We start from the raw sequence: 24,466 nt of genomic DNA on the forward strand, positions 1-24,466 counted from the left end.
CTCCCTTTTATTTCTATTTAGAACCTGACAAACCTTGGGGCCCTTATTCACGAAAACTTAAACTAAGATACAATCGAAATTTTAAGAAATACTGCAATTCGATTGGCTGACCAGTAAAATTAATTTGCATATATCCAATTTGCATATTGGTCAGCCAATCGAATTGCAGTATTTCTTAAAATTTCGATTGTATCTTAGTTTAAGTTTTCGTGAATAAGGGCCCTGATTTATAGTGAACAGTCATACTCTTTAACATCCTATACTAGTGCATGACTTACATTTTTTTTCTCTTGTTTTTCTTACAGCCACAAGTAATTTATCAAACAACAATCGAATACGTCGACAGCGGCCAAGATATTTAGTAGATGCCAAATGATTATACCAACGTTGATCCTGAGTAAAATAACGTACCATATCAACATGTGATCTTTTACGTAAACATACAGTTTCGCCTCAAAATGCATTTGAACATAAAAAATGAGAATGTAATATCTGACGACTTCTGTACGATCAAAGATCTATGGAAAATGATAGTGAAATTGTATTTGATTTTCTGTAAAGGGGACGGGGATAACCCAAATTACTATAATTAGAATCTTGTTACTAAATATAGCTTAGGAAATCCCTGAGACATTGCCATAAACGATTAATAGGTTAGTTAAACTCAGGAACAAAATTCTGCAGTTGGGGTGTGGAAAATTTGTGCTTAGCATAAATTCATAAATCAGGATGTCTGGAAAATTTAGACTATGATTCCAATAAAAGCAGTGATTATCCAGTACTGTTGTTATCTGTCTCAGACAACTGTGCTGAAATAAAATGTGATATGACTAAATGAATAGCCTATAATTGACATAATGCTTGTATAACGCAAGATGAAGGTTTGAGACTCATTTAGAATCGATTTGTAAGACTTGTGTAACTAAATATAGATTGATACTCTGTGAACCAGGAAAAAAAACTGGAGCTATTGGACATCAACACATCCATATGTTTTTGTGAAAACTTTTTATGCTAAACCACAGAAAAGTCTGTTGATTGTGAGTGTAAACAAAGTGTGAGTTGATACATTTTTATGGAATCAACGGAACGGAAACTCGGAGATTCAGATCTCCTCATTGCTGTGATGGTTGTAGTCTTGTAGAAACAATGAATAGAGCATTCAGACATTGAAAGTTGAGTGAATGCCATGTTTTTGTTTTGATTTCAGGATTTTGCTCCTTCCTTTTTCTCGAGTTCTGGAATCATGGATTTTACATGAATTTTGTTACGAGTAAAATACTAAAATTTGGTGCAAACGACATTGAACAAGTGCTACGTTTTGATTGACTTTTTCTGAATTTTACGACATTAGGGTATTAGAAATACGTTGATATTGTCAAGATTATTCTCTCCATGTCTTTTAATTGGTCGAGATCAGTTATCTAGATTACTTTTATTAAAGGACATTGGTGAACTTGATATACTGCACCAGTTACTCAGATCACATGACCAGATCAACCAATTACAAGAGAAACATAGGTTAAAGTGAAATAAAATAAATATCGCATAAGTCGGATCTCTAAGTGGACTGGCCAATTTTATCCAAGTTAAGCAAAGATCCGAGTTAGCCGAAGACCGAAATTCAGTCTTTGCTTGATTAGAAATAAACTGCAAGAGCCGGATAATAATTGATTCAAAGGCACATTTCAAACTTTTGTTCGTGTGTGCGAGTAGATAACTTCCGTTTTTGTCGCCATCTTTGAAAAATGTCCTAAATTTTCCCGGAAAGTGTCTCGTACAGCAGACAGCGAGTTTCAAATTTTCCAGGAAAATTCTATTATTGCGTCGCGTCAAATCGGCTGATTGGAGTCAAAATGATAGGGGAAAGTATTTTGGGGCTCTGTGCATGGAATACCTAACCGCGTTTTAGACCATCGGTACGAAACTGGCTTAGTCAATTTCTGAACATACTGCCGATCCGACTTAAGCAAAGGACAAAGCCGGAATTAGATCAAATGGACCGAACATTTTGATCCGAGTTGAACAAAGCTCCGTGCAGAAATTTAATAAGAAAAACATGCAGGATCAAAGGGTCCAAACGATTTGATTGAAGATCCGGCTTATATCCATCCGACTTATGCAAGGTTTACTGTATTGGTTGAATTATTATTCTGGTTATATTTGACCTCAAGGAGCCATTTTGCTCCATTATTTATAATTCAGGTTACCTGGATTCCAGCCTCCTCGAGCTAAGTCTCGGTTGTTATATTCAGGTTTTTCCATTCTTGCCTATTAAATAGTATATAATGTTATAATTATTTCAATTATAAAAATATCGTCATTAGGAATGTAAACACATTCTGTGTACATAGGTTGTTTTTTTTTTTAAATGCCCACATTTTATATGGGAGTTCAGGCTCGTCATTCTATCTGTCCAACGATCTTGTTAAAGTTACAATTTCATATTTTTAAGTTATATTTTTAAAATGTATTAAAATAAAGCCCTAAAATAGATGGTATCTATAAACAGTCCTGAGAAATTGGCAAAAATATCATTTTCAACTTCAAATTCAAACGTTTGAAGATAGCTATTCCATGGTGGGGGAATAGGAAAACAGGGGAGGTAATTGGGAGGTAATTATGTGATTATTTCCGGTGTGAAGATTTGTAAATGTGAGAAAGATAACCTATGATTGTATAATAGTGAGTTGACAACCTATTGATCAAAAGACATAGAAATAATTATGTTTTGACTTTTCTTAGAAAATATGAAATTGTAACTTTAATGTAAAAACTTGCTGGGATTGTTCAGTTTAGGGGTTGTGTGGCCGAATGGTTTAATGCGTGTGCATTAGATCATAAGGTCCGTCATTAAGTTAAATAGGCGTGGTTTCGATTCCCTGCTTGTACATGACATGGAGCAAGGTCGTCTGTTCAACTTTAGGATTTTCCCCTGGTTTCCTCTTTAACTGAAATAAAATTGAATCATATGTTAGTGCCAAAATGACCTAGTTTGTGTGAAGTGGACATTAAACCCCATTTCTCTCTCTCTTTAACATAAATAAGAATGACTTTTACTTCTCAAAAAAAAAAAAACTGCTGGTGGGTGTAGATAAGTTACCTGGTATTTCTATTCCTAATGAACAGGAAAAACAATCTTATCTAATTATATATAAACTCACATTAAAACAGTTACTAAATGATTTGTCCAGTCAAATCTTGTGCAAAAACAGACTTATTAGCTACAATTAAAGTCCCGGAATACCAGAATAAAGGTTAAATTATAGGCGTTTTTATCAACTACTGATTAGTCAGTCATTTGTATTCAATCAATTTTTCATCTTTAATGTCCCATGTAATTCAAATTGATTACCCTAATCAACAAATTTATCGACACCGATTTCTGAAGCGATTACCACAAATCACCTTTAGTTGCGATTTGATCTCGTGGTCACATATTTTTTTCTGCTATGTCCAGCCACAGGAATGTTTACAGCTATTCGGCGTATTTAACGAAGATACTTTGAAATCAACTATATCGCCACATGAAATCTCAACTAAAAACAAATCAATTTGGCAAGTCGATAAAAACGCCTGTAGTAGAGTTAAAGACTGTACACAAATCAAACTTTTTGGGGGTCCAATTATTATTGAAATTTATCAATTTCTAACATAATATCTGGCCATTTTTAATTTACATTAACCTTTCAACTTTACATCTGTGGAGCTCAATGAAGTATTGGCCTTATTTGGGGGAAATATTCAATTTATTTTTGGTGGGTGGGGGGGGGGAGGGGTCAACAAATATTCTTTAACATTTTATAGGTAACGTAAATAAGTTTTACTGTTTTTATTTTAATGAATAAATAAATTAGAATGTATATTTAGGGTAATTTATTTATGTATGTATATACAAGATATATTAAATATATCCATGTAAATATTAACTTACCTACATTATAGAAATATCAAATAATTCAAAAATTGTTATTTTTTGTTTTTTATATGTTAAAATACACATTCAGGGGTTAGCGCCTGCGCATTGCATCATAAGATCTGTCATCGATTCCCTGGTTATACGTGACAAGGAGTAGGGTCGCCTGTCCAACCTCATGGGATTTCTCCTGGTCAATTTTGACCAAAATGTCAGTTAGAACCCTGTAATTCTCAGGTCGAGACGTGTTAAATCCCCATTTTCAATCTATTTACACTGTTCGTGGGATTGAGAGATTTCCACTGCTCGGGGGTTGGATGGGTTAGCGCGTGTGCTTGTTGTATCACAAGGTCTGTCATTGAGTCAACTGGCGTAGTTTTGTATGTGAAAAGGAGTAGGGTTGCCTGTCCAACCTCGTGGGTTTTCTCTGGGTCCTCCGGTTTCCTTCCACTGCTAAAGACCCCTACGTGCAAGTGAATTATTGTAATAAAATTGAACCATATGTTAGTTCCTAAATGACCTAGTTTGTGTTGAGTGGATGTTAAACCCCATTTCTCTCTCTCTTTTTTCCCACTCCACCATTGTATTTCTGATTGATATTTTGAAATACTCGGGCTCAGAAATAACGGTTTTAGATGTACCTGACAAAATGTCAGGCACTAATGAATAGTACTTGACATTTTCAACTTAGTGCCGGCCATGTATTAATAATATCAACAAGCCAACAGTGAGGCTGATGTCCCCCGCCGAAATAGGAAAATAATTAGAGGACACATATAAATTTATCACAAATTATCTTTTACAAAGTATTGAACAATCAAACAGTATATCTTTACTTATAGTCTAACAATCAAAGTAGGAGAGTTATTGTTTTCCAAAGTCTCGACCAATCAAATTGCGTATCGCTCTGCTTACCCTGAGCAGAAAATGCTCATTATCAAACTTAGTCAAGGTATTACTGTAATGAAACTATACACCAAGTTTCATCAATCTCACTTAATTAGAACTAAAGTTATCGTGTCCCAAAGCATCAACCAATCAAATTGCTTATCTCTGCTTACCCTAAGTGGAAAATGCTCATCTTCGAACTCCATCAAGGCATTGACCTAATCAACACATACACCAAGTTTGAACATTCTAGCTCAATTAGGAAGAGAGTTATCGTGCCCCAAAGTATCAACCAATCAAATTGCTGCTTACCCTAAGCAGAAAATGCTCATTATCAAACTTAGTCAAGGTATTACTGTAATGAAACTATACACCAAGTTTCATCAATCTCACTTAATTAGAACTAAAGTTATCGTGTCCCAAAGCATCAACCAATCAAATTGCTTATCTCTGCTTACCCTAAGCGGAAAATGCTCATCTTCGAACTCCATCAAGGCATTGACCTAATCAACACATACACCAAGTTTGAACATTCTAGCTCAATTAGGAAGAGAGTTATCGTGCCCCAAAGTATCAACCAATCAAATTGCTTATCTCTGCTTACCCTAAGCGGAAAATGCTCATCTTCGAACTCCATCAAGGCATTGACCTAATAAACACATACACCAAGTTTGAACATTCTAGCTCAATTAAAAGTTATCGTGTCCCAAAGCATCAACCAATCAAATTGCTTATCTCTGCTTACCCTAAGCGGAAAATGCTCATCTTCGAACTCCATCAAGGCATTGACCTAATCAACACATACACCAAGTTTGAACATTCTAGCCCAATTAGGAAGAGAGTTATCGTGTCCCAAAGCATCAACCAATCAAATTGCTTATCTCTGCTTACCCTAAGCGGAAAATGCTCATCTTCGAACTCCATCAAGGCATTGACCTAATAAACACATACACCAAGTTTGAACATTCTAGCTCAATTAGGAAGAGAGTTATTGTGTCCCAAAAAGTGTGACGGACAGACGGACAGACAGACGGACGAACCCATTTTAATAGTCCCCTGCTTTCTTCGAAAGGCGGGGGACAATAAAAAAGACAAATCGGTGTCGGACAAAATGACAGTGACAGGCACCAGAGGTTTTATGCTTGACATTGTCTGTGACAGGTGCCTTATTTCCAGGCTTGGAAATACTATGCATTTGAGGAGTTGGGAGTGGCTTTAAAATTGAGAACACATAAATAATTCATTTAATTTTATCATCTTTATTTCAAAATGCACAGATAAACTGTGTCGCAGAAATAATTCTTACTTCTATTACAACCATCTTACTTTTTATGTGAAATTTATGCAGGAGTAACAACAATACTATATAAGGTCATTTGCCAGTCTTGTGGTCTACGTAGTTTGACTGCTGACAAATCAAAAAACATGGGATAAGTAGGCCTACTTTTCACAGAGCAATAGAAAAAATTAATCATGATTATGTGACAAAGTAATGGCTATGATGAGCTGTTAATGTTTCTTTAAGAATATCACCAGAAGTTAAATCTCTCAAAATTGATTACCAGTAGTCTATATTGCCGTATAACTTTTAATTCAGGTCTCGACCCACTATTGATCAGATTGGTATTAAAGGAGATGGTCCACTTATTTAGCTATTGTAAGAATATAGAAACAGGAGGACTATTTCCTTTAAGAGATTTGAGTTTTCACCTCAATTTCATGCATATATATGTTTCTTGAATTCCTAAATTTCAATCTGGTATACGTTCAATGCAACTCCATCATCTTTTTAAAGCCTGATGCATTTTATAACCTAACAATGAATGATCATTTTAACTGATGTCATATAACACTATTTAGAATCATAATGCTAAAACAGATTGCAAACATTTTATTGGCTCAGCCACATCCAAATATACTACATGTTCTCAAATAAAATATTTAATCTTACTAAAATACAAAATAAAGGATGAAAATAAACATGTATCGGGTTATGAATGAATGCTCCTATCAATATCTTGTGCTCCTAAATGTATCAGGTTATGAATTAATGCTCCTATCAATATCTTGTGCTCCTAAATGAGATCTATTTTATTAATATATTATAAACAAATAAAGTAGGTGCCTTGGTTCTCTAACACTCGCGCTACCCTTGGTAAGGATGGAGCAATTATTTTGTTTTCCCCAATTCCTTTTTTTCATATTTGTTTTATATTCTATATTTAATATTTTACCATCTTCATTAACATCTCACAAGTTTTATCTTTGTGTCATGGTCTCACTTGTGTACTCTGAGCAACCAATCAAAACGCAGGTCTTCCAATTACACCCAGACAATGTCCACTGATCTATTTAGTAATTTATACTACGCATAACCAGGCCCATCATCGCAGCAGCTTTCAATATGTGTCAGATCATATGTAGTCAAGAAACATACAAAGGGTAGCCACTCGCTTGAAAACCAAGGAGAAAGACAAACTACAGTTATTTGGGAAAACCAAAGGACAAACTACAATTATTTGGGTAAACCAAGGAGGACAAACTACATTTATTCGGGACAACCAAGGAGAAGGATAAAATTCATTTATTCGGGACAACCAAGGAGAAGGACAAACTACATTTATTCGGGAAAATCAAGGACGACAAAATACAGATAATGGGGGAAAAATCAAAAACATTTTTTCTTCACCAACAATTATAATAAATAAGTAAAAGTTTCTACAAAATCAGTTTTCTTTCTCTGTTACCAATGACTGTGATCCAGAAAACAATAAGTCTCTTCATTGGGTAATATTTATTATTATTACAATAGCAAAAATAATTTCATTTCTCCACTTCTCTTTAATTCAGTTTTTAATATTATGATTAAAAAAATCTTTTTACAGAACAGGAAACAATCTTAGAGAGCTACTGAGCGTCAGAAATTACCAGGAGAGTATGACGATATCTTGCAAGAATTGAACGTTAAAAAGACTAGGAAGTTAAAATTAAGTGTCTATCTCTACATCGGACTCCATTGATCCTATTCTCCACTTCTTTTTAAATCCAATTTTAATATCATGATTAAAATAATCTTTTTACAGAATTTACCAGGAGATGATGGCAACACATTACAAGAGTTGAACGTTAAATTTGTTTGTAATTAAGTGTTTATCCCCACTCCTGAATCCATGGATCCTATTTCATCATCAAAACAGATAGAGACATGAACACATTTTCTCTAATGCCCTGGGGACTCTAAGATTCTAACAATTAATGGAGACTAGCCGATTTATTTACCGTTGAACATTGACTTTAAAAAAAAATTAAAAAAACCTAAATGGGAGCTCTTCTATTGTTTGTAATAAATTATAATGTATTAGAAGTAAATCTGAGTTAGAAACCACCTGTGTCAAGAGTATAGATATATAATAGATAAAATATATAAATATTGAAACAATGATATATTTGCCAAAAGTTATATTACACTATAATACATTATACAATATTATACTACCATATTTAACCAAATAAACACCAGCTTATTTAACGCCTGTGAAGGACAGGATGCAAATCTCGTTTAATTACAAGACAAAATATTTGACAACTTTTAATAATAGCCTTCAAGATGTTAAGACATCTTTTAATGTTAGCCTTTAAGATGTTAGGACAACTTCTACTGTTAGCCTTCAAAATGTTAGGACATCTTTTAATGTTATCCTTAAAGATGTTAGGACAACTTCTAATGTTAGCCTTCAAGATGTTAGTTAGGACATCTTTTAATGTTAGCCTTAAAGATGTTAGGACACCTTTTAATGTTAGCCTTAAAGATGTTAGGACACCTTTTAATGTTAGCCTTCAAGATGTTAGGACACCTTTTAATGTTAGCCTTAAAGATGTTAGGACATCTTTTAATGTTAGCCTTAAAGATATTATTGCAACTTTTAATGTTAGCTTTCAAGATGTTATGACACCTTTTAATGTTAGCCCTCAAAATGTTAGGACATCTTTTAATGTTAGCCTTAAAGATGTTAGGACAACTTCTAATGTTAGCCTTCAAGACGTTAGTTAGGACATCTTTTAATGTTAGCCTTAAAGATGTTAGTAAGGACATCTTTTAATGTTAGCCTTAAAGCTGTTAGGACATAATTTAATGTTAGCCTTAAAGATGTTAGGACATCATTTAATGTTAGCCTTCAAGATGTTAGTTAGGACATCTTTTAATGTTAGCCTTAAAGATGTTAGGACACCTTTTAATGTTAGCCTTAAAGATGTTAGGACACCTTTTAATGTTAGCCTTCAAGATGTTAGGACACCTTTTAATGTTAGCCTTAAAGATGTTAGGACATCTTTTAATGTTAGCCTTAAAGATATTATTGCAACATTTAATGTTAGCTTTCAAGATGTTATGACACCTTTTAATGTTAGCCCTCAAAATGTTAGGACATCTTTTAATGTTAGCCTTAAAGATGTTAGGACAACTTCTAATGTTAGCCTTCAAGACGTTAGTTAGGACATCTTTTAATGTTAGCCTTAAAGATGTTAGTAAGGACATCTTTTAATGTTAGCCTTAAAGCTGTTAGGACATCATTTAATGTTAGCCTTAAAGATGTTAGGACATCATTTAATGTTAGCCTTAAAGATGTTAGTTAGGACATCTTTTAATGTTAGCCTTAAAGATGTTAGGACAACTTCTAATGTTAGCCTTCAAGACGTTAGTTAGGACATCTTTTAATGTTAGCCTTAAAGATGTTAGTAAGGACATCTTTTAATGTTAGCCTTAAAGCTGTTAGGACATCATTTAATGTTAGCCTTAAAGATGTTAGGACATCATTTAATGTTAGCCTTAAAGATGTTAGTTAGTACATCTTGTAATGTTAGCCTTAAAGATGTTAGGATAACTTCTAATGTTAGCCTTCAAGATGTTAGTTAGGACATCTTTTAATGTTAGCCTTAAAGATGTTAGACCAGAAAGTTACAAATGTTCACCTTAACCCATGCAATCTGTGTCATGAGTAAATGAAATGAAATGGGGTTCTGCTCTGACTGGTCTAATGAAGACCATACAGTCTACTATGAGGGAAAATGATCAGGCTTTGCCATAATCAGCAATTTGTATTTTCCCAAAATTCAAAATTTGAATATAGGGAAAATATAGAGCTAGAGTTTATTTGGTTGAATATGTAAAACAGATATTAAATATTTTATAGATATATATATATTTTTAAGGAGGGGCAGTATTTTACAAAGGGCAGTGCATTAGGAGGGAGGGTGTGTGTGTGTCTTTGGGTAGGTACATGAATGTGACGAAGTTCATAATTTATATTTATATCCATTGAAATAGGTCATATTAACAGCTTAAATCAAATAATCCAAAGTTAAAATCAATTTGGATTTTCAAAAAATGGATCTAAGAAGTTTATAGACCTAATATAGAATTGAATATATATTTCTAAGTGAAAATATGATATATCTTAATTTGAAATAAAAACAATTACAAGAACTTATGAATAAGTTAAAGATGATCGCATAAAAAGTTAAACTTGTAATAACGGCCAAAATCCATCCCAGATTTCTCATCGGCCATTTAAAATCAAGTTAGCAGGACCTGTAAGTCTGGTTAAACAAGACTACAAGGAAATTATATATCTAAGCCTGTAATTCAAGACTACTATTTACATATGTAAATCAATATGTGGATATTAAAACAATGATGTAAACATTTCATTTAATATTAAATTTTAACACAAGGGAATCTTGGATGATAGGCTTAGAGATGACCCCAGTAATGTTGAAAAAAAAAAAAACCTCTATCTTAATGTGCGCATTCTGTAATTATATTACATCAATTTGCATAAATTAATTATGCTGTACAAATATTTACATAGCTTGTATCAGGGCTGCTAATATTATATCAGGGCTGAAAGATATTATATGTACTACTGTCAGATGATACACAGATACTGTACTATTAGACAAGGATAAAGTGCATGTTATAGTCAAAGAGCTTCAGGCAGAAATTAAAGGTATGATGTGGTCAAAGTGCTACAAACAGGGATGATATATTGTACTGACAGAGGGCTACAGACAGTGGTGATAGATATTGTACTGTCAGAGAGTTATAGACAGTGGTGATAGACAAGAGAGTTATAGACAGTGGTGATAGATATTGTACTGTCAGAGAGTTATAGACAGGGGTGATAGATATTGTACTGTCAGAGAACTACAGACAGGGGTGATAGATATTGTACTGTCAGAGAACTACAGACAGGGGTGATAGATATTGTACTGTCAGAGAGTTATAGACAGTGGTGATAGATATTGTACTGTCAGAGAGCTACAGACAGGGGTGATAGATATTGTATTGTCAGAGTTATAGACAGGGGTGATAGATAAAGTGGTATGATTTTCATAATTCCATCACAGTTTTTCAACTGCATAAATAAATACTTCATCTAACACTGTAACCCAGGTATCATTTAATCTTGTGTATTTAGCATTAATTTTTCACATTCATTCAACATCAAATGGGGATTAACGTCCTACTGTTCTGCTCCAACTGGGCTAATGAAGACGGCATACCCCATACAGTGTGCTATGAGGGAAATTTTGTTCGGACAGCGGCGCTACGGACTACTCTTATATATCTGAAATAACTCGACAGCTGGGGAAACCACGCTGGACAAACCTTGATGAACTTTCTCAGCCAACATCGGGAGAAAACACAAGACCTCCAGGCTAGCGAGCCAGCGTCTTATCCACCATGGTTACCCAGTTTAAAGCTGTCCGATTAATTTTGATAATGATTGTCCAGTTTACAAACATTTAATTTCCTGAACAATGTTCAAAAATAAATCATTATACATCAATAATCAATTGGGTTGTTTATTTATTAACAGTGATGGAGAAATTACACACTTTGGACAGTCGCTATCAAAATTGAATGGTCAGCTTTAAACTGGACACAATTACAAATTAGATAATTTTGGATGAATTGAAGTGATTTTTAGAAATTTTCAAACAAAGATTTGATATTAAATGAATGTGAAAGAAATTAATGCCAAATACACAAGATTAAATGATATCCAGGTTACAGTGTATATTGTATCCAGGACAAATGAAAACTTTTTAGAACCTCATTGCCTGGAACTAAAAATGCAAGAAATACTAGACACGATATGACAAATAAATGCAAACAGATTATTATTAAATAAAATGGTATTAAAACAAATTATATCATAAAACATTCATAATTCCTATCAATAAACATACGATAATTTAAACATGAAATTATGAGGAATTAAATTACCCATACCAATTTCAAAATACTTACAATAATTAATACATCTTCAAATTAAAATTACAAAAATACAAAACACCAATAAGGAATTTTATAAACAATCATCTTCGTATACCAGGGCTTTCAATTCACAACTTTACCAGATGTTCAATTTTTGACCAGTTTTATTTACTTCAAATTAACAAGTTAGAAATCTATGAGTGGTGAGTAGCCGTCCCAGATTTCTCTAATGAAGCGATTAGTTTCGTTCAGTTTGAACTCATCAGGCTTAAGAGAGATTGTGCGGATGTTCCTTTTATTGTTGTCGGGTACCGGAGCATAAAATGAGTCTTGGGTGGACCGGCCAAGTGCTGTATCAAGATATTTTGTCCATTTTACACATAAAAATTAAGAGATTATCTGTATTTTTTGTGTTTTAATTTTAAATTCTTTGAAATTTGAATTTTCTGACATATAAATTGAGCAACTGGTAAATTCTTCATCTGGTCAATTTGACAGTCAATCAGTCAAGTCTGGTGAATACCAACAAGATTTGTACAAAATCATGTTCTTTCCCTTTTTATTCTCCATCATCAAAGACTTTAGAATATTAGTATTATACCGTCATATCAAGGCTTCAGGTAATATCTAATCTTTTATGACCATATCAAGACTTCAGGTAATATCTAATATTAGTATCATATGACCATATCAAAGACTTCAGGTAATATCTAATATTAGTATTATACAACCATATCAAAGACTCCAGGTAATATCTAATATTAGTACCATACGACCCTAACCATACCATAGACTTTAGGTAATATCTAAAATTAGTATTATATGACCAGATCAAAGACTTTAGGTAATATCTAATATCAGTATTATATGACCATATCAAGACTTCAGGTAATATCTAATATTATACGACCATATCAAAGACTTCAGATAATATCAAATATTACCCGACCATATCAAAGACTTCAGATAATATCTAATATTACCCGACCATATCAAAGACTTCAGGAAATATCTAATATTACACGACCATATCAAAGACTTCAGGTAATATCTAATATTATTATTATACGACCATATCAAGACTTCAGGAAATATCTAATATTAGATTCTAATATTAGTATTATACGACCAAATTAATATAATATTATTCAAATTATCACGCAACTTGTTTATTATAATATATATGTTGTGTGATAAATTGCATCTGACAAAATCTGTGACAGGTTTCTTATGTCCAGGGCTTGTTTATAATCAAGAATTAATTCCTTTTAACTAAACAAATAATATAAATAAAAAATTTATTATAAACAACATTACTTTCACTTTGGATTTTTTGACTACTTAAAATAAACAAGATTAAATCTTTTAATTCAGTGACTAATTAACAACTTCTGTTATTTTCATGTCAATTTTATGCCTAGTTTGAGGCGAATCTGTCAGTGTAATTGTATGTGTAGCGAAAACTTCCAGGCTTATAATAAATACATATACAAACAAAATACTGGTAAGTTCAAGTCTACATCTTTCAAACCCTGTACAGCGTGAGATAATACAACTTGGGATATGCTTAGTGTCGCTAAGAAGAGAAGAAAAAATTCAACGCCCGATTGACGTCATAATCTGCCGCTAATGCCACTCTGACAAGTTCGTCTCTGGGTACGGAGTCACCTATTATGTCTCGTAACGCTGATAAACAGGTTTCTAACCGTGTTGCATCTTCCATAAAAGGTAAATCTTCTGATGAGGAAGATGTCTCGTCAGGCTGAAAAAAAACCCCAGGAAATTATTCATACGAAAATAATTGTCATTAAATTTATGCAGAAAATTGAATCTATCAGTACTTATTGAATTGTATACCCTAAACCAAATAGTTCACTTGGTAACCATTCATTTTATGTACAAGCACCCCCTCCCCTGCTTCCTTGGAATAAATTTCCAATAGATATTAGAACATGCACCTCAATGTTTACCTTCAAAAAACTCTCTAAAAAACACATCTTTTAAAAGATTTAAAGTTCAAATTAGAGTTAAAACTTATTATAACTTACCAGAGTACAGCCTAGATCTATATCTATATTAAAACTTACCAGAGTACAGCCTAGATTTATATTATAACTTACCAGAGTACAGCCTAGATCTATATCATAACTTACCAGAGTACAACCTAAATCTATACTGTAACCTACCAGAGTACAGCCTAGATCTATATCATAACTTACCAGAGTACAGCCTAGATCTATATTATAACTTACCAGAGTACAGCCTAGATCTATATTATAACTTACCAGAGTACAGCCTAGATCTATATTTGTTGGCAATTCATCTGTTTCACTAAAACTTGATCGTGAACTGTTGTTATCACGGTGACTACCTGGACTTCTTCCATCTAAACTATAATCAAAATCAACATTTAGAACCTGTTAAAACTCTTCAAGATTAACATCTACTCGACAGAAACCAGGTTATTTCGGGATTAACATATGGTTTAATTTTATTTCAATAATTTGATGGTGCGGAGGGGTCTTTAGCAGTGGGAGGACAGGGGACCCTGTCATGTACAACTGGGGAATTGAAACCGCACCTGTTGACTCAATGACAGACCTTATGATACAACACGTACACGCTAACCATTCGGCCATCCAACTCCACCCCCCCTCACATATGTTTAATATCAAATCTTTGTTTACAAATTAGATGATTTATAGTGATTTTAAATGATTTTTAGAAATTTGTAAACAAAGATTTGATATTGAATGAATGTGAAAGAAATTAGTACTTAATACACAAAATTAAATGATGACAAACCAGAGATCTCCCACATGTACCTGAAGGGAATCTAATTTAAATATATGCTTGATAATGACAAGAGAAGCCTAGTCGAAATGTCGCTCAGTAATAAGCTGTAATTGTATTCCATAGAATCGTGACCTGCATAGTGAAGAAATTTAATCTCACCCATGCCATGTAATATAATCTCCTATCTCAATCTGTAAATGATCTGGTAATTCACAGAATTCTTCATTATTAGCTATCTCAGGATGTTCGACTATATAATTTAATGTATACTCCTGGAAGGAAAAGAAACAAGTTGCTAGGCAACACCCACAGCAGCTAAGACGGCAAAGCTGTCCACATGAGTTGTTGCATATTTTTCCTTGTGTTGGTAATGAAAGCATTTATAAGATATTAAAAAAATAATCGGATTAAAATACAGATCTATGTTTTGTTTCATTTTTTTTTATACTTTTGACTGTGTATAAATTTATGGTCAATAGGATGATCACTTTGATCTCTGGAGTGTCCACAAGTCATCATGATCGTAAAAACTCTGTATAAACTTTAAGCCAATCAGTTATTAATTTTAGCCTCTAGAGCTTTAATTGTGGATGATGCATGGACCGGGTCAGAGACAATATACAACCATATATCAATGTGGGCATATAAAAATAATGCATATTTAATTAATGCTAGTCTAATTGGCATTGTCTAGCAGCATCAGCACTTTTATCTATTGTCAAGCATGATGTTAGATAAGTTAAAAGTTCAAAAAATGTTCCCTTGAAAGATATCAAATATTTTTGGTATCACAAATGTCAAGAAAATACATCTTTAGTTTTAAGATTTTATTTCTTATCCCAGAAGGTTCTTTTTGACCCATGCTGGGAGTCGGCTAGTACCCTGACCACTCGTCTACTACGACCATAGTTACTTATTAAACCAGACAAACGTCCATCCATCCCTTATTCTTATAAACATGTCAATAACTCCTATAGAAATAGGGTTTAACGTCCCCTTGACACAAACAAGGTCAAACAGGGTTCAATTTGGGGTCTTTAGCAGTGGGAGGAAACCGGAGGACCTGGAGAAAACCCTCAAGGTTGGACATGCGACCCTACTCCTTGACACGTACAACCAGGGAATATAAGACATATAGAAATAGATTTACTAATTCTGAATATTATTAACATGCTACGTTTCAATACATTTACAGGTATCATTATCAAGCAAATAATGATGGCACCAAATTTTTGTTAAAAAATCATTTTTTGCTTGATAACGATACAAATGAAATGAAATGAAATGGGGTTTAACGTCCTACTGTTCTGCTCCTATACTGGGCTAATGAAGACGGGCATACGCCATACAGTGTGATATGAGGGAAATTTTGCCCGGGCAGCGGCACTATCACCTACTCTTATATCAAATTCCAACTGCCAAGGGATCTTTTACGTGCATTCCAATGTATACACGGGACACTTTTTTTTTTGTATCACCCGAAGGACCAGACAGCTGTCCTTGTCAGGCCCTCCGTCCTGCATCACTGACAAGGGGGGACCACACCAGAAAATCTGGATGAACTTTCTCGACCAATGCAGGGATCAAACACACAACCTCCAGGCTAGCGAGCCAGCATCTTACCCACTGAGCCACGTGATCCCCCTGATAACGATACCTGTATGTGTATTGAAATGTAGCGTGCCATTAAAATTCAGAATTAGTACATCCAAACACATGTTTTATTTATTATGTCAATAACTGTGTAAAAATACATATTTAAAACAAAAAAGAAAACAAGTATGTATTTACCCTGAGATATTTTGCGTGAAGTTGATCAGAGAGACTAAATAAACAAAGAGCATTGTCTATGTCTATATGAGGTTTTAATAAATGTTCACAAATAACTTTAAGACTATCCATCTGAAAAGAAAACCCACACAACAATGATTAATAAATTATGTAATAAATCGCAAGTAAAATAAAAGAACAATATTCAAATATCAGTCCTTCATGTTTAAGAGGAGCTTTCGCTCCTGCTCCTCTCGACGCACGTCAGCTTTCCTTCGAAGGAGTCATTAAGGACTCCTGCAAATTAGCTAAATCGCTCTCCTAAATATTGAGATTAATAAACTACTTTCAGTTTTTGTTTACTTTTAAACTGCATATATTCAAAGTATCAGGAGCTTTTTATGGCTCCAGCACAATTTTATAAACATGAAGGACTGGAATATCAAAGTAATGAAATAAATTTGATGGGTTTTATCGTCATATTTTACAACACCGACAGGACTAATAAAGGCTGAGAGAAATTTAGTAACTGATTAGAGCAGTAAACTATAACACATTCTTATTGAAGAACAATTACTGATTTATTTAGGCCATGTTTCGAAGAGTAATCTCTCAATGTTATCAATGCCTGAATCTATGATCAACTCTAACTACAGTTTAACTTTATGCAAATGATATACATGAGATGATGATATATCAGGAAACTTGATACTGCTATATACTTGCAGAGAGAGAGAGAGAGAGAGAGAGAGAGACACAGAGAGAGAGTTTAAAGTCCATTCAACAACCATTTTCCTTTGAATATGACTTCACTATCTCTCCTACTTATAATAGATTAAAAGGGGGGGGGGGACAGAAATGGGGTTAAACATCCACTCAACACAAACTAGGTCATTTAGGGACTAACATATGGTTCAATCTTATTTCAATAATTTGCTTGCGCGTAGGGGTATTTAGCAGTGGGAGGAATCCAAAGGACCCAGAGAAAACCCACGAGGTTGGACAGGCGATCCTACTCGTTGTCATCAACCCCCGGGGAATCGAAACCACGTCAGCTGACTCAATGACAGACCGTATGATACAACACGCACCCGCTAACTATTTTCAATGGCCATGCAATCTTTATAAACATGCACAACTAATATATTGTCAGGTTACTATTAGACTAACACCTACCTCATATCTATCACAGAGCGTTAACATATCAGCGAGTTGTTCAGCTGTTGTATCGTGTGTATCTAAAGTACCACTATATATATACATTAAAAACAGTTGAAATAACTCAGGATTCGTATCATGAACCACTATTTTTCTGAAAGTAAAAGATCAGTCCATAATTCATTTTAATGTTTCACTGAAAGTATAATGGGGTTTAATGTCCTACTGTTCTGCATAGACTGAAATGGGGTTTAACGCTCAACACAAACTAGGTCATTTTGGAACTAACATATGGTCTGATTTTATCTTAATAATTTGCTTGGGTGTAGGGGTCTTTAGCAGTGGGAGGAAACCAAAGGACCCGGAGAAAACCCATGAGGTTGGATAGGCGACCCTACTTCTTGTCGCGTTGAACCGAAACCATGCCAGACCTTCTCATACAACGTGCATGTGCTAACCATTCGGCCATCCACACCCCCCTGAGGTAATGAAGACAGGCATACGCCATGCAAGGGTTCTTTTACGCCAAGGCTCTACACAGCATTTTGAACTTACTTGTGCAAACATATGTAAATTTTCAAAACCACTCGCCAAATAAAATTTTCAGTTGCTAAGTCTGAAGATTAGAATAATTTGTCGTATGATATAGCTAAATTATATTGTGAACATACATAACTCTTCAACTTGTCGTCCTAAATAATAATAAAAGATGTTTTAAACATTTTTTTTTGACTGGGACTCACTGCGAGACGAAGACAGCGAAGCTTGTAATTTTGCTTGTTTGGGTGGTGTAGCGTCAGTAGCATGACTATCATCATTTTTCCCCAACTGAGACTCACTGCGAGACGAAGTTACTTTACTGGTAAAGTAAGACGATATAGGTTTGATTCGTCTGCTAGCCATGCTGTCAGCTGTCTCGTAAACTTCTGATAAATACAGCGCATGCGCAATGAGAATTTCCTCGCAGAGGACAACGAGTTTGACCCAATTTCAAACAAGGAAAGAAACAAGAGTGACAGTTGACCAGGATCATTGCCGATTACGTTATCTTTACGGAGAAAAGTTCAGATAGCTATAGTGTTAATTGGGGACTTCAAGATATTTGTTAACTCGCCAGAAACCTAGCATTTATAAATATCTGGTTGCCATTGTCAAAATTCATTTGCGAGTGTTTCAGTCGCATTGTAGAGCCTTATACGCGCACCTCAATGTGTACACTGGACCTTGGTTTTTTCGCCCCATATGAGAGAGAGAGAGAGAGAAATAAGGTTTAATGTCCACTCGACACAAACTAGGTCATTTCGGGACTAACATATGGTTTTTAATTTTATTTCATTAATTCGTTGCGCATAGGGGTCTTTAGCAGTGGGAGGAAACCGGAGGACCCGGAAAAAAACGGGGAATCGAAACCAGTCGACTCAATGACAGACTTTATGGTACAGCGCGCACATGCTAACATTTCAGGCATCCAATCCCAATGCCCCATATGAATGCCAGTAAAAGATAATATTGTAATTAATTTGTATTTTTCACTCAGAAATATATAAGATAACTTACTTATTAATAGATTCTCTCATGCCACTGAGTAAGGCTCGACGGAACCAATCACATCTAGCAGACACAATCACACAATGAGCGTGTATTTCATACACATCATGATTTTCACTATGTTCTAATTTAGTATGATCTATTACAATATCTCCAACAGGCTCTACAAAATAATTAATACATTCATTTATGTAACTTTTGCCAAGAATAGAGAGAGAAAAATGGGGTTTAACGTCCACTCGACACAAACTAGGTCATTTCAGGACTAATATGGTTCCACTTTATTTCAATAATTCACTTGTGCGTAGGGGTCTTTAGCAGTGTGAGGGAACCTGCGAACCCTCTGAGAAAACCAACGAGGTTGGACAGGCGACCCTGCTCCTTGTCACATACAACCGGGGAATCAAAAACACATCACTTAACTCACGCCAGTTGACTCAATGACAGACCTAATGATACAACGCGCATGCGTCAACCATCCACCCCCCACACACTTGTTTCTTGTACAATTGCTCATCGATTGACAGGCTTCCACCACAATTCCAAGATGGCCGTGAGGATATGAAGCTCGGTTTCTGGTAAATGGTAGGTCAATTGACTTTATGAAATCACAAAGACTTTTTTCACACATTATATAATTCAAAACAGGGATTTTCTATCATAATTCCTATTCCCTAACAGGATATAAAATATTTATCTTTCAGTTCTTAAACAGTGCTTTGCTTATTCATCTATAAACTATAAACTACTATATCTACCTTGAACTATTTGAAAGATCATATCTGTTGTTGTACCAGATTTGAGCAGTTGTTTTGATTTAGTAGCTAATGTACTGTCTCTTGGTTGTGGTGATACACATAATGATTCAATACAACTTAGCTAAAATATACAAATTAATCAGGTCTCTGTCAAACCAAATATAAAATCATAAAATAAATAAAGAGAGAGAGAGAGAGAGAGTTTAACCTCCACTCCACACAAACTAGGTCATTTCGGGACTAACATATGGTTCAATTTTATTTCCATAATTCGCTTGCACCTAGGGGTCTTTTGCAGTGGGAGGAAACCGGAGGACCCAGAGAAAACCCACGAGGTTGGACAGATGATCCAACTCCTTGCCACAAAAAACGGAAATACATTGCCCAAAAAATGGACAGTTCACCGAATCTGGGCTGCAGCCCCAGCAATCCCCCATCCCCCCAGCCCCCCTGGCTCCTACACCTATGGCTGGCCGTTCTTATTATAATTATTCAACTTTAAACCCTACAAACCTTTGACCTAATAACTTTATTATTTCTTACCTGTGAATATTTTGTATGATTTTGATTGGTTTTCGAGCAAGCTGCAGCACCTTCTGTAGAGGAATCTGTTGCCGTGAGACCAAGGGCTGCTAACGAGTTAGTAAACTGATCACGATTAACAATATCACAGGCCTGGTTAATCAAAGGTTGAAGTGTAGACTTGTTTGCTAAGACTTTTGCTAAACCCCATGCCTAAAAAATATGAAAGGTAATTAGACAAGTCTTAAAGAGGCATTATGGGAAATTAGATAACGATTTGACTGTTCTCGCTATAATAGTTAAAAAAAAAAGATAACGTAAATAGAATATGTTGAAAATTTCAGTCAAATTGCTCCACTCTGAACCGAGATATTAGCTTTAGAATTTTAAGCCTAGCCTCGATCATCATTACTAAAGTTGGTACAATAAAAAACATAGTTTGGATTATCCACGTTTGGATTAAATCATAAATAAGCGTTGTGCACCAGATCGGATTCAAATCCAGTGAAAATCTGACACATAAGCTGACATCGAGAGTTGATTATGGTCTGGATAAGTTAATTAATGTTTAACTAATAATTTAGATAACATTTCAGGCCTAAATAAAGACCTGCAATAGGCAGATTTAGCTCTTGCATAATGCATGTTTAAATTTTCAGTGTTTCTTAGTTATGTGTTAAATTTTGAATGGCATGGAATCAGGTAGGGTATTCAGAGTGCTTGTTTCTTCTGTGAATGAAATATTGATAAATTAAATAAAATTTAATTCATGTCTGTCGAGTAGAATTTTGCCTATGCAGCATCAAAACCTGTGCAGTGTGTGTACGCAACATGTTTTTTTTATATCATCTACATAAGATGACAAACTTGTAATTGTACAACATTCTAGTGCACTTTTACGACAAACAAATAATTTAATTTAGTTTTTTAAATTTCCACCAAACTCATCTTTTTCACTTAAATTTTTTTTAATTTAATTTTTCAAATTTTCAACTGATTAAAATTTAATAATTCTTTTTTAAATTTCCACCCAAGTAAAAATTTCTTGTTTTTAATGAAAATTGACCAGGTTAAATGGAGCCTAGTTTTAAGGCGTATTATAATAGAAGAGATATATATTCACCGTTTTAGATGTAGCTAATTTAAAGAGGTATTTCCACTCTCTCCACGGTAATTTATCAACTAATCTCTGTAATTCTTCTAATCTTATTAAAAACATTGGAATCTGAAATATATTTTCACATATAAAAAAACAATTCTGTAAATTATAGAATTAAATGAAAGACTTTTCGTAACCGTTACCCAGTTAGTGTCGACTGATATTATGGACATAATATGGTGAGTATGTAAACGTTTAAACTGTGACGTTAAACTTAAAGATAGCCAGCAGGTTGGACAAGCAACCCTACTTCTTGTCGCATACATGTACAAGTGTGGATAGATAGAGAAATGGGGTTTAACGGCCATTTCCGGACCAAGGGGTCTTTAGCAGTGGGAGGAAACTGGAGCACAGGCAAACCTACTCCTTTTCATGTTCAAGCGGGAAATCAAAACCATGCCACTTGACTCAATGACAGACCTTATGATATGAAATGAAATGGGGTTTAACGTCCTACTGTTCTGCTCCACTCCGATTTGGCTAATGAAGACGGGTAAATGCCACACAGTGTATGCAATGAGGGAAATTTTGCCCTACTCTTATATCAAATTCCAAGAGATCTTTTCCATCCCATCCAAACGACTAGACAAGGGGAAACCACATTGGAAAACAGGCCATCCCCCCCCCCACCCTACAAGCGTGAGATTAAAACCACACCAATTGACTCCATGACAGACCTTATGATCGTAAATTATTGAACTTGATTAAGACTACAGTACTCACTTCATCAATAAGCTGTTCAAGGTTTTTAGAAACTGATCGTATTTTTTCAGATTGAGTCATGTTACCAAAATTCTCTCTGAAAATATATTAATTAAAAACAAAACTGAAAACTTAGGTTTGCAATCTAAAACTGAATTATTAAAAGTTGGTAACACAATTTGTAACATGGACGGGAAATCTTCCTTTGTTCTTTTCGTTGAATAAGCAGAATGTTTTCCCTCTAGTAGATTGAGTGGAGCTTAACCGTGCAATAACTAGACATGTTCAATGTTATTGCACACTTTTGCTGGTTTACACTAGTTTTAGTAGAAATCATACAGAGAAGTGGGGTGGGGTTTCTGTGCAATAACAACAAGCATGTTTACTGCCTCTGGTTAAATCTGTTAACTCATGAAAGTCGTGCTATAAATATAACTTAGAAAGCAATCTTAAAGAATTGTAATTGAAAGAAAGAAAAAGTTTGTTATTTCAAAATTTTCAGAAAGAATATTTATTATCATCAGAGGCTGATTTGATTTGCCACTTCTAGAAGCAGTAATAGCTCTTTCAGAAGTCTCTTCTAGACATGTGAATCTAATGAACTGCAGAAACATGTATGGCCGATAGAGAGAGAGAAAGAGATGGGGTTTAACGTCCACTTGACACAAACTAGGTCATTTCGGGACTAACATATGGTTCAATTTTATTTCAATAATTCGCTTACGCATAGGGGTCTTTAGCAGTTGGAGGAAACTGGAGGACCAGGAGAAAACCCACAAGGTTGGATAGGCGACCCTACTCCTTGTCACGTACAACCGGGGACGACAAGTGCAAATCTACTGCAAGTATAATAGGTGTGAAAATACTAATAGGGATTTCAAATGTTTTAACAACTTACTTTTTCTGCATTAAATGAGCAAAACTTGTACTAGCTCTGTCATGAAAGTCTTTTAATTTCTTTAATTCTTTTACATGTAATGCCTGTAAAAAATATAATAATAATAATATATGTAACAAAAAAGTGGCATAACTCTAAAAATATTAATCCGATTTTGACGAAAAGAAACAGGGATCCTCATCTTGTCATAATACAGTTTCACATAGTTTCAGAACATCTAATAGAAACTGTAGCCTCTGTTCCCCTGAAAAAGAAGTGGGGACAGTCTGGCAAAAAAGTGGTATAACTCTAAAAATATTAATTCAATTTTGACAAAAAGAAATGGGGATCCTCATCTTGTCATAATATAAGTTGCCTGAAAGTTTCAGAACAATCTGACAAAAACTGTAGCCTTTAGAGCGCTGACAAGAAAGTGTGGATGGACCGATTACAACCATATTAACAGACCAGACTAATGCCAAGATGGACTAAAAATATAACTTACATTTCTGAGTTTTTTGCCTAACACATCTCTAACATGATGTTTCTTAGATTTTTCTGGTTTATCTCCCTTGTCTTTATCACCATGGTTACTGTTGCTAATTACTTGTTCTAAAGCTGCTTTTGTTTCTATGGCAACACGTGTCAACCTGTCTACAACGGTTTCTAACTGAAAATTTATTGAGAGAAAAAATCATATTAGTATGAGATTGCAAAATCTTCCATCCCATGGAATAAACTCAAATTACATCGTTCAATTTTATTTCAATAATTCGCTTGCGCATAGGTGTCTTTAGCAGTGGGAGGAAACCGGACACAGACTACCCTACTCATTCTCATGTACAACCGGGGAATCGAAACCACGCCAGTTGACTCAATGACAGACCCTATGTGCGCACATGCTAACCATTCAGCCATCCAACCCCCTTCATTCCAATACGTTAAACACGGAACTAAGATTGTGTCCCTAGCAATGACAGTTTCTTTCACTTGTTTCAGTTGCACATTCGTCCAGATATATTCGTCCAGAAGTAAACAGACTACGAATGTGTTTCAACATCCTACTGTTCTGCTCCAACATAGGCTAATGAAG

At 34.6% G+C, this 24,466-nt stretch overlaps 2 protein-coding genes across 4 annotated transcripts in view; one reads left to right on the top strand and one right to left on the bottom strand.

Annotated features, from left to right (window-relative positions):
• The window catches only part of LOC126812469 (protein FAM149B1), a 79,115-nt gene extending 75,361 nt beyond the window's left edge, over positions 1-3,754 (top strand). For all 3 annotated transcript variants that reach the window (XM_056098964.1, XM_056098963.1, XM_050538877.2), the window contains one exon: positions 306-3,754. In XM_056098964.1, coding sequence (XP_055954939.1) covers positions 306-376 — 71 coding nt within the window. In that variant the 3' untranslated portion in view covers positions 377-3,754. The remainder of the gene's footprint in view (positions 1-305) is intronic.
• A 2,293-nt stretch (positions 3,755-6,047) lies between these two features.
• Positions 6,048-24,466, bottom strand: part of LOC126812091 (uncharacterized) — a 32,203-nt gene continuing 13,784 nt past the window's right edge. The window contains exons 11-22 of the mRNA XM_056098631.1: positions 23,879-24,043; positions 23,395-23,477; positions 22,518-22,593; positions 21,759-21,860; positions 20,657-20,848; positions 20,114-20,234; positions 19,365-19,518; positions 17,826-17,961; positions 16,671-16,781; positions 15,039-15,151; positions 14,369-14,474; positions 6,048-13,845 (exon numbers count right to left, since the gene is read on the bottom strand). Of these exons, the coding sequence (XP_055954606.1) occupies positions 13,660-13,845; positions 14,369-14,474; positions 15,039-15,151; positions 16,671-16,781; positions 17,826-17,961; positions 19,365-19,518; positions 20,114-20,234; positions 20,657-20,848; positions 21,759-21,860; positions 22,518-22,593; positions 23,395-23,477; positions 23,879-24,043 (1,545 nt within the window). The 3' untranslated portion in view covers positions 6,048-13,659. The remainder of the gene's footprint in view (positions 13,846-14,368; positions 14,475-15,038; positions 15,152-16,670; positions 16,782-17,825; positions 17,962-19,364; positions 19,519-20,113; positions 20,235-20,656; positions 20,849-21,758; positions 21,861-22,517; positions 22,594-23,394; positions 23,478-23,878; positions 24,044-24,466) is intronic.

The sequence above is a fragment of the Patella vulgata genome, chromosome 2 (assembly GCF_932274485.2).
Source record: "Patella vulgata chromosome 2, xgPatVulg1.2, whole genome shotgun sequence".
Taxonomy (NCBI): domain Eukaryota; kingdom Metazoa; phylum Mollusca; class Gastropoda; family Patellidae; genus Patella; species Patella vulgata.